Below are 11,885 nucleotides of genomic sequence, written 5' to 3' on the forward strand. Positions count from 1 at the left end.
CTCTTGATATTTGTCTTTAAGTCGTTAAAGTTTTCTTGCACAACAAGGTTGAGACTGTGTGCGTAGCAAGGAAGATGTCTTATTTTCAGTAGTTCACATGTTTTAATCATGTTTGCCGCGTTGTCAGTCACTATGCAACCAATTTTATTTTCGATATTCCATTCTCTGAATAAGATCTCTAAATTTTTTCTGAAGTGTGGTTCATTCCATTTGCCAAAGGTTTAGTCGAGAGATGTACTGGCTTTAATTCAAAAGCTGAATTTATGTAGTGGCATGTCACAGTTAGATACGACTCAAAAACACTAGAGGTCCATGAGTCGGAGGTTATTGCAACATATTTTAAATAAATAAATGCCTTTATTGTCAAAAAATTTTACAATTTGTAGACAAAGGTAAACTAAACAAACCTAGTAAACAAACAAACAAACAAAAGAGAATACAAAACATACAAATATCATTGTCAGTCTTATTGTTTAAAATAAACATTTATACATGTTTACAATGTCAAAGAAAATGTTAAAAAAATAAAAATAATATTCAAAAATATTTAGTTAGTTTATAGTAAATATCAATGACCTCTAAATAAATGTATTTCGATGTCATTAGTAAATATAGAAATAGTAAACATTAGACCAGTGTTTACAAGATCGAATTCGATTATCAAAATATAAGTCATTTACGGCGTAGAAAGTTATTTCAGTCAAATCATTTTTCAATTTTTGATGTCCCTCTTGATAGGTAGTTTCCAATAATTTTCCACTCAAAGTATATGGACTTGGAAGAACATATCTAGGATCTAGTAAGTTTAGCAGTCTAAATCCCTTGTCTTTCACAATGGTAAAGGGCTGAAAGTCCAGTGCAATCATTTCTATGATACTTTTATCAAGTTGTTTCTTACGCTGATAATTTGATTCATATTGAAAAACTCTTCGGAAAAATGGGCTAACTGACCTGGTACTAGAACGTGCACTAGAAGCAGAAGATGCAGTTTCAGAACTAAATGAGACAGATGCACTGCACTAGAGTCTGTGCCGATAACCTCACACAGCACATTTCCACCAAAGTTTTGTGCGTGCGCTATTCGCTTGAAGATTGGCGGTAAATTCAAAAAGTTGTATTTTTTTTCAGAATACAAAACAATTAGTCAAAACAATAGCTTTATTTAACATCCTCTTTTAACGGTTTAATGTTAAACGCCCTTTTAAGATTGTTTACATATGATTTAAATGTACTGAAAGGGCTTTTATTTAAAAGAGAATGTTGAATACGGGTGTAAAAACTAACGATAATACAGGGTGTCCCAGGTAAGAATTCTTATTCATTATAGAAGTTTATGAGGATATCTCGGAAACCATAAAAGGTAGAATTTTGGTTAAATAGGAAAAAAGTTGCGGCTTTTGGTGACTAATTATTAGATGCCATTTTAAAAATTAACAAATTCTGATCGGTTCCGAACACAACCGTAAAAACGGCATTTTGTCAAATTTTGTATTGAAAAAAATTAATTTTAATTAAAAAAAATAAGTTGATGATTTCCACTAAAAGGTGAAACGTCGAATTTAAAATTTGATATTGCCATTTTAGTGTAGAGGCATAGCTGTGAGAAAGTATGTTTTATTTTTAAATATCTCTTAAAATAAGACCAGGAAAAAATAAAGTTTTGACAACAGGGCGCGCTGTTTTTAATGGATATCTTCAGAACCAATAAGAGTTTTTTAAATTAAAAAAAAGCATCATTTTGTTAAGCACCTAAGGTCGCAACTTTTTTATATTTATCTGGGACGCCTTAGTATACCACTTTAGTAGGTGCACCCATAAAGAAAAAAATAATATATGTTCTCACGACAGTTAGAAAATTATATTAAATTAGTTTGATGTGTGTTTGGTTTAATAATAATAATAGGTTTCTAGGAGTAGGTATTTTTAAATGAATAAAAAACAATTTTATGAAAAATCTTTGCACATTTTTCTTAAGTCGCGTGCAAAAGCCTTGTAAGCAATAAGCATGCTGCAAAACAGGTGATATATTTTTCTTAAATTAAGGAGATAAGGTTTCACCTTCTTAATTTGGTCAATAAGATAAGAAAACAACCTGGTATGAGTAATCAATTAATTTTTACTAAAATAAAATTAGTAATTACAGTAAAAGACGTAAGGCTATATCATTAGTTTCACAGGAATCTGCGGGTTTCTCAAGTTGTGTTGTAGATCGATTGTTTTTTTTTTGGTAGAAAAGAATCGCCTTTGAGGTATTATATTGCCTGCACTAGAATTGCCCTTGGACACGAATGATTTTGCATGTGTTAAATGATTACTTTCTCTAACAGCTGCAACAGTTGGAGTCATTGAAGCTGCAATTACCTCAAGGGATTCAATTTCTTGAATGGAAGTTGTATTTTTAATTACAGACGTAATAGTTTCTATAAGTCTATCCTGTCTTTTCACAAGGTTATTTTTGTTGTAACTAATACAGATTATGTTATTGAACAAGCTTTTATTAATAACTTTAATTATAACAAATTACGTTAAACATTCTCTGTAACCTCTAGTCTAAATTATTGTCTGTCTTCTTCTGTCGTACCAACCTAACCTAACATGACACTTGACATTTGAACTATTGTACATTTCATCTACACACAACATCCTTCCTTTTAACATTGTAAAACTAGCTTTTACATAAGAATAAATGTTTACATTATGCACAATAGTCTTTTAGATATGTAGGACGTTTAGAAACTCTTCCTGACCTAGTTGTTGGTCTATCTGAATTGTTAATTATCTCATTAGGTTGATCACTTACTGTGTTTGGATCAGGATGATTAATTTCTCTTTGTAAATTTAAAGTATCATCAAACTGACTTCTATTAGTTAAAGTATTATTAAAACTTTCTGGAGAAACTACACATTTATTTTGTGAATGTCTCAAATGAAATGAATTTCTTTGCATACCCCTTCAGGCATACCCTCAATGATTTGCATAAGTAGCTACTTGGTTCATCAAGCTCTATTTGATAGAACCCATCTTTCATGTCTAATACACTAAAGACTTCCTTTCCCGCTAGCCTATTGCACAATTCTTCAGGTGATGGTATTAAATACCTTTCTCTCCCTATATATCGGTTTAAATCTTTTGGATCCAGGCATACCCTCAATGATTTGTCTGGTTTTTCCACGATTACCAAATTTTGGCACCATTCTGTTGGTTCATTGACTTTTATTATTATGCCTTTCTTTTCCATAATTTCTAAGGTGTTTTTTAATTTGTGACTTACAGCTTCTGGAACTCTTCTTATTGGCTTAATAATCGGTTCAGGTTCTCCTATCAATTTAATTTTGTACTTACCTATCTTACCTAACCCTGTAAAAACATCTTTGTTCCTACTAACAAACTGTTCTTTTGTTTCTTTGCTTGTAATTTCATTGACTCTTTTTAATAAATTGAATTTTAGACAACTTTCTAGTCCTAAGATAGGTACTGCATTGTTGAGATCTACCACCAAAAAATCTACCTTGTTAACTTTTTTATTTAACTTACACTCTAAATTTACTGACCCTAACGGTTTAAATTTATTGCCACTGTATGACGTGAGAATTAACTTAGTTTCCTTTAAGTTTAAAGAATTGTTTTTGTTTAATTTCTGAAAGTAATTATAAGGTAAAGTATTAGACTCTGCGCCTGTATCTAATTTAAATTGGATAAACTCTTTGTTTATTTTCATTTTTTGGTACCACTCAGTTTGTAAACTATTTATAGAACTATTAAGGTTTACTAACTGGCTTACCTTATCTAACTGACCTAATACCAACGTATCCAAATAAAATGTTTTTTCTTCTTCAATATCTTCTTGTTCCTGTTCTTTGACTTCATTTACTCTTTTCTTGTTTTTCACTCTTTCTACTGATTTCTTTTCTTGTGGCTCACTTCTTTCCTGTCTTGCTTTGTGACACATGGTTGCAAAATGATTCCTCTCCTTGCAAGCTGCACATTTCTTCCCATAAGCTGGACATTCTCTTATCTTGTGGTTTTTTCCACATTTCTTACAATTAAAGATTTCTTTCTTTATCATTGCAACTTCTACCTTTTCCTGTAGCCTTCTTGCATGACTTTTTCCTGCCTCTGAAGCTCGACAGTACGCGATTGCTTTTGTTAATGTAAGATTCTTTTCACGTAACATTCTCTCTTGCAATAATGGATCATTTGTTCCAATTACAATTCTGTCACGGATTAACCTCTCTTCTTGATCCTGAAACTCACATAGTTTTGCTTGTACACATAGTTCTGTAAGAAAATGGTCAAAGTCTTCATCTGGTCTTTGTACTCTGCTAAAAAACTTAAAACTTTCGTTTATGATGTTCTTCCTTGGAGCACAATACTTCTCAAATTCTTCCAAAACCTTTGTGTAATCACTCTTATCTTGATTTGATAGCTTAAAGGTGTTAAAGACATCTAGAGCTTCTTCCCCAGCTATATTCATAAATATGGCAATTTTTCTATCATCTGCTTTATTTTCTAGGCCCGTGGCTTTCATGTAGATATCAAACTGCTGCTTGAATTTCGTCCAATTCGCTTTTTCTCCATTGAGAATCAAACCTCGTGGCGGCTTTAAACTACCTTCCATGGCTTTTCTTTTCAAACTTTTTTGAATTATCTTACAACAATTTGATTCTCTTCAGTTTTTACCTGACACCATGTTGTAACTAATACAGATTATGTTATTGAACAAGCTTTTATTAATAACTTTAATTATAACAAATTACGTTAAACATTCTCTGTGACCTCTAGTCTAAATTATTGTCTGTCTTCTTCTGTCGTACCAACCTAACCTAACATGACACTTGACATTTGAACTATTGTACATTTCATCTACACACAACAATTTTCTTCCTTGGAAGCTAATTTTTTCTTGCAAACTTCTTGAATTATTGTGTCAAAATTTGATTGCTCCTCTTCACTGATAACTAAGTCAGTACATACTAAAAAAAATAAATTATTATTTGCTGCTAAGCTCATGTTAATGTAACTGTTAAAAAAACTACGTACATAGGTAAGTAAGTATAGATAGGTAAGTATAAGCAGGTATAGATAAATAATATGGTAAGTATAGTATAAACCCATTAATAACTAGCTAATTATATTTCTTTAAATACTACATTTATGATGTAATAGTATAGGTATTTCACGTTTTTTAGTATCAATTTTTAGTATATAATTATACAAGCATCAATATAATTAATTAAAACACACCACCACAAAAATACTATCTACTGACACACTGGCTAGTGAAATAAAACCAATAAATAAATTCGGTAGTAATCCAACACTCTAACAATATTATATTATAACAAAACAAAACCACACAATGTAAAATAAAACTTACTCTTTTTAATATTATAGAAATACAAGGTGTGATTATTTCAAGGTACATCCAGTTTTATATTTTATCCTATGAATTATAAAAAAAATAATATTTGTTTTGCAAGGAAGAAACCATAATAAATGAGGCGTTTATTTTTTGCAAAAACCATATGCCTATAGATTATCTATCTTTGAAAACTGTGGTGTTAAGCTCCTCATTTTTTGTGGAAACTGACATTTTGGGTTTTTGCAAAAGAGGCCTCATGTAAAAATTTTTTCTTTCTTACCTTCCGGACTGATGCTAGGTTCAACAATGGTCTTTATTTTCTGATTCAGGGCTACAGCATGTATGTGTTTACACATATTAAACTTTATGGCTGAGTCAATGCAAGTGCAATAAAATTGGTGTATACATATATTACAATCATCACATCTTAGAGAGCACTTACAAGCCTCCAATTCTTTATGTACATAATACAATTCTGCTGACCTTTCTGATGGCACAACAAAAGCATTTTCGCCTTCATAAATTAATTCTTTTTTTATGTTATTTGAGGATGTATGCCTTAGTCTGATGTTTGAAATAGTGCTACACAGCTTTCCTTTATGGCCAGAAATTAATTTGTCAAACAATTTGTCTCTTACCATCCTCATAATTACTGTTATAGATTTATCTAATCGCTTAACTTTCTTGCCATTTAGATATTCATATTTAATTGTTCTATGGAGTCTTTCTAAACGCATGTTTGTGTTAATTCCTGTATGTTTTCTATAGCAATAGGCCCAAAGATGTGGATTCTTAAAGTAAGCTTCAAAATATTTTAAAAATTCTGACATTTCTGGTTCATTACTGTGATCTTCGACAAATGTTATCATCATTTTTTTGAAAGCTTCTTTATCTGTCTCCTGTAGCAAAACTCTTAACTGCTTATAGACTAGAGCCTAAAAAATACATCACTATTTGGTTTAACTATCAGTATATTAATAAGATTACGCAAAAGAGGTATTGGTGCAGAGTTATTGATTATAAATTGCCCCCTTCTAAGTTAGTTATTTATAAAGCTACATAGACATTATTTTTTAGCAAAATATTGGAAATCAATTGATTTGGCAAAAAAAATCAAATGTAGCTTTAAACAGAACTAACTTAGAAGGGGGGCATTTATGATCAATAACCTTCTTTACTCACCCGAAGTTAATAAAATTTTTGAATTAATATTTTTACGCCAAGCTTTATCTAAATGTCATGTACAGTATAACCTAAAAGTCAAAGTTAATAATATTATTGCCTATTGCTATATGAGATTCAAGTTTATTTACCGTTTTTCTGGTAATCCCATAACCTTAATCCATGCATTAAAGTATGCCTCTGCCATCTCCGACATAAAGGTTTGACATTTTATAGTCCCAACTTGTTTTTGTATTTCAGAAAAAAATAGAGCCAAAACATCAAAATCTGACCGATTTGAAATAAGAAACCCACAGGGGAAACCTTCTCTAAGTTCATCTACAACCATTATTGTGTGTAATTCAAAATCATAGTTATTAGTTCCATGTGTGCCATCTAAGCAAATTATATCTTTTCCATGCTTCAATAAAATTTCCCTTTGTGATGATGTCATTATTATTAAAATAAAGTCTTCTTCTTTAAATTTAAAATTTTCTTCTAGTAAAATGCCTTGCGGTTTATAAAATAGGACACAGTTACCATTTTCTTTCATATTGTTTACCCAAGACTCTACGCTTACAGCATCATTTTTGTGCCACGTTGGTGGATGTGCAAGTTGATATGCATACTCAATATTAAACAAATCTTTTCTGTTGCTAAGATGAATCCTTTGTAAATCTGAATTAACTACTGAATTTCTGATGTTATCCAAAATAATATTAAAGGGAATTTTTTGAGCAATTTTTGAAGCTAATAAGTTTTTTTCTTGCTTTGTTAAGGTCATATGGGCTAATTCTTGTCTGTGCCCCACATGGGTTTTCATATGTCTTACAGTGCAACTGCCTAAAACAAAATTTAACATAAACAAAAAATAATTAATCTAAACTTATCACTCGACTTACCATCAGTACTAATTTTCAAATTTATAGATGCCATACAAAACGCATTTATTTTCTTGGATCCCTGTAACTTTAAATGCCGTTTTTGAGGCATATACACCCCTGAACGACTGCAAACATAACGATTTAGAACATGGTGCTTAGATGATTTTGTTGTCTCTTTACGAAATTGCGTAGAAATGTTTTTTTCAATGGTTTTTTTCCAATCCAAAAATTCAGAGACTGATAAAAACTGCAGTTCCTCAGATTCAACTTTTACATCATGAAGGTTTCTGATATGTTTAACAAATTCTTCCAAGGAAGGTGATGAATAAGTTTTGCACAAAGGGCAAATTTTGTGCTTAATATTTTTTCCTGGCAGTGTTAGAACCTCGGTTAGAACAGTACTGGCACTGGAATGTAAATTTTTTATATGGCTTTTTAAATGGTGTTTATACGAATATTTTCGGTTACAATGACTGCATTGATAATTATATGTAACTTCAACTTCAGGACGAGTTTCAGAATATTGGGAGTCAGCATGTTTTTGCTTAATGTGCCTTTTAAGGGTGTATTTTTTTGTGAAGTATTTGTTACATACCAGGCACTTGTTATCACTTATCTTCTGTGGAAGGTTCTTAAATTCTTCCTGATGTTTCCTTTTAAGATGCAGTTTTAATGAGTCACTTCTGGCAAATATTTTTTTGCATACCCAACAAAATTGGGGTGCCATTGGGGTTTTATTTACCTACTACAATCACAATTCAATACACAATATGGCATGGTAATTAATTGGTAAATTTTAGAGAACACTCAAAATCATAAGGTAAAAACAGTAAAAACACGGCCAAAGTAAAAAACATCAAAGGCCAACAAAAACATAATTTTGAACATTGAAGTTTTCATGTTTTCAAATGTCATTAATGTCAGTTGTCAAATTGGTGGAAATGTGCTGTGTGAGGTTATCGGCACAGACTCTAGTATGCACTGCTATTTTCAACTTCATTATTTATGGATTCACTATTTTGTAAAAACGGTTGATGCCTTCTCAAGTGATCCGCAAAATTAGAGGTATTACCACTGGTCTTGTATTCTAGCCCACATTTATTGCATTTTGCAAGCTTTTTATCACCAGACCTTTTAAAATGTGCCCAAACCGAAGACACTTTTGTCCTCTTACTTTTCGCACAGCCGCACAGTGCTTTGAAATAGGGTTTGCGGACAAAAATGAAATAAAGCATAAAAACGGGGTTTTAAAAACATGTTTAATTAAGAAAAAATCTTGATTGTAAATAATAAATCAAATGAACTCAATCGTGCACGTAAACTAAATAAACTTTAAGAAAAATTATCTTCTGTCTCAGAAACCACACACAAATTCCAAATCACAAAATTCTTTGCTCTAAAAAAATATAAACAAAAATAATACATTCGGAAACTATAATAAACTTTAACAAAACTTTTCTGTCTCACACACTAACAAAAAAATCAGAAAACTATATTGTAAAAAATGTAAATTACAGAACACATTCGTAAACTATAACAAAGTTTAACAAAAAATCATTTTCTGTCTCAGACACAGTAACAACGAAACCAAAATTATAGATTGTAAAAAAATCAACGAAAAGAGAACACATTCCTAAACTATAAAAACTTCATCTTCAACAAGAATCGTCTTCTGTCTCAGACTCAGTATCAAACTGTAGAGAAATTCCCGATTCATTAACATCCGGTTATTAAAGAACGGTCTACATCCAAATCAAAAATCACAAGATACTCCGCAATTTCGCTTAAATCGTCATTTCTAGATGATTTTTTCAATGATGGATTTCGATTTGTTGAAATTAGGGGATCAGAGCCAAGTAGTAGTGAATTCATAAGATCTTTACTTGTATCTTTACGGCTGTCAAAAACAGGTTTTTGTGAGATCAAAAACTCCTAATTTTTTTTGTTATAACATAAATAGTTGAAAAAAATGCGTGTTTTTATAATCTAAAAACCGCATATTGATACGTTTTTTTTGTTCAAAAGTTACATACTTTCTGAAATATTAACTGTAAAAAAAATCCTTAAAGTTGATGAATTTTAACTAAACTTCATTCGGCTTCTTAGAAGCCCCAACAGTATTCTCCCTGAAAATTTCATCAAAATACTTCCAGCGGTTTCGGATCTCTCGTGACAAAGACATACAGACAGAAGAAAAATCATACTAGCATAAGTTGCCAGTATACTTGTTTTCACGTAAAACTTCCCAATATGGCGGACTTCAGTATGGGAGGCTTAAAAACGAAAATCTCTAGATTGGAATGGACTGTAGTTCAAATCGTTCAAATTGATAATCTGTGGTAAATCTAATTGAACTCTGGCACTTGGCTGACTGACGTTTACGGTTCCTTTTTCTAAATATTTTCATTATTTTTTGAGTTTTTGTTTTTATTCACAAATTCTACTTGATTTTGTTCTTTTATTTAACCTGCAGCCTGCAGTACTAATTATATACTTATAAATAATCTTTTCACCCATCAAGAACTGAGGAATAGGCTGGAAGATATTCAAAAAATGTATAAAACGTATTAGAAAACATTGACTCGTCCACAAATTCGTGAAAATAAATTAGTCCAGATGTTTGTAAAAAGGTCTCTAATTATTTTGAGAAGTTTCCTCGTATCAGTAATTTTCAGGTTTGTAATATGTATATGATAATAAATAGATTAAAACTTCTATTAATTTCAGGAAACAGCGTGCAGCGCGGGCATTACAGATTGTTGTAAATGACTTTTAAAATATAAAGAAGGTTTAAAAGTTGAGTTAGTAGGGAAGACCTAAATAAGGTAATGTTAGTAATGGCAAGGATATTATAGAGATAAGGATAGTTCGATTCCTATCTTCCTGCACTGTCAGTTTTTTACGTCATCTACTGACCGAGTTGAAGTTGGCGCTAAAGATTTTAGACAGTGACAGCAGAGGTGACAGTTGGGTGACAGTTATTTTTGCATTTGACGGAAGAGCGCACAGTGCGTTGGAAGAGGAATTTAGCGGGACAAAAGCGTTTGGTTAGAAATAAGCCAAAAAATGTGTACTGATTAAAATAAATAGTAGACATTTCAATTGATACAAAAATGCATGAATATTCTTTGTATTTCGAAACATTTTTATCAACCAAATTTGGTCGTTTTCTGCTCAGCAAGGCAGGGATCATAAGAAAACAAAATATTTATAAGTGCTTATACATTTTATTAGAAAGCCAAATTATGTTGAAGATTGCCAAAGGTATGTACTTTTCTACTGTACGTATATTATTTGTTAAAATCCTTCGTGCCTGTGTTCTGCAGATATCAAACTTTCACTTTTTTTTCAAATATCGATATATTGAATGATGTAGATCTTTTGAGTTACCAATAGTTACCAACACAGGTAGTCACAGTCACAGGGAGTTCAAGCTTAACAGGTGAATGCCCAAAAAGATTCATTTCAATCGGATAGTATAAAAACAAAACAACTCCATCAAAAGGCACTGAGTTTAAAAAATTGTCTTAGATACTTAATATATGAATTTACAATTACCGAGTGTTAAAATTAAAATTAAAATATCTATCTTATTTATTATTTTCAAAATAAAATATATTTTTTTAAAATAAATTATAGAGGGTGTCACAAGATTACAAATTAATTTAAAAATAACTGCTAAAGAGTTTTTTGATATCATAATTTTATGTATTTGGCAATAGTTTACAATACGGTTTTTGTGTATCATGTACGAATAATATCATATCGTTTTATTATCTTGTATTTATTTATTAATAAATTAAGTTGTTAATAAATAAATAAATTTAACTATATAGTTGCTATATATTAGACCATTTGCTACGTTCTTAGATTTTAAGTCCCAAACATTGCTCTTGAGATTTTGTCCCGCTAGAATAACCATGCGCCGCACTGGAGCGCTGGTCAGCGCGTGACGTAGCATTCCACGGCGATTTGACGCGATCGAACAGTCCTTTAGAGTATATACCTTAGACAAGGAAAGAGAGGGGACAGGTAACACGGCAGCTGAAAGTGAGGCCACTTGTCACCACGCGAAATTCTCCAATGGCGTAGCATCAGAAATTAGCTTGTACCTAGACGATAAAAAAAATTATTAAAACGTTAACTAATATATCGTCTATTTTTGAGTAATGAATATACAATTTTGTATTTTATAGTCCCACCTTTATAATATTAAAATATCTAAGCCGATAATGCAAAATTTATTTAGCAGTCACAGTGAACTGATCATCAAGACAATTATTTATTTATTAACGTGTGTATAATGTATAATTACATAAAAAATAATGTAAATATATATGTTTTAAACGTGTATATACATGTATACCGTATGATCGAAAAACAACGGCATCCTGTTTGGAAATGACGATCGATGACATTCCCTATAGAATTATATTACATATAAAATGACATAAAAACTAAATAAAATGACATCGAA

At 31.0% G+C, this 11,885-nt stretch overlaps 1 protein-coding gene across 1 annotated transcript; it reads right to left on the reverse strand.

The window, feature by feature from the left end:
- Window positions 1-2,695: 2,695 nt before the first annotated feature.
- On the reverse strand, window positions 2,696-4,619 carry LOC115877199. Its single transcript, XM_030893358.1, has 2 exons — window positions 2,950-4,619; window positions 2,696-2,861 (listed from the first exon to the last, which is right to left on the reverse strand). The coding sequence occupies exons 1-2, from the start codon at window positions 4,617-4,619 to the stop codon at window positions 2,696-2,698; spliced, it is 1,836 nt and encodes a 611-aa protein (XP_030749218.1).
- Between the last annotated feature and the right edge of the window lie 7,266 nt (window positions 4,620-11,885).

Source organism: Sitophilus oryzae, unplaced genomic scaffold (genome assembly GCF_002938485.1).
Source record: "Sitophilus oryzae breed Bouriz unplaced genomic scaffold, Soryzae_2.0 scaffold_1442_pilon_pilon, whole genome shotgun sequence".
Classification (NCBI taxonomy): domain Eukaryota; kingdom Metazoa; phylum Arthropoda; class Insecta; order Coleoptera; family Curculionidae; genus Sitophilus; species Sitophilus oryzae.

Coding starts and splice junctions, on each gene's coding strand:
- LOC115877199 (XM_030893358.1), bottom strand. CDS start 4,619: ATGGAAGGTAGTTTAAAGCCGCCACGAGGTTTGATTCTCAATGGAGAA. Junction 2,862..2,949: donor TTGAGGGTATGCCTGAAGGG/GTATGCAAAGAA, acceptor TTTAACTAATAG/AAGTCAGTTTGATGATACTT.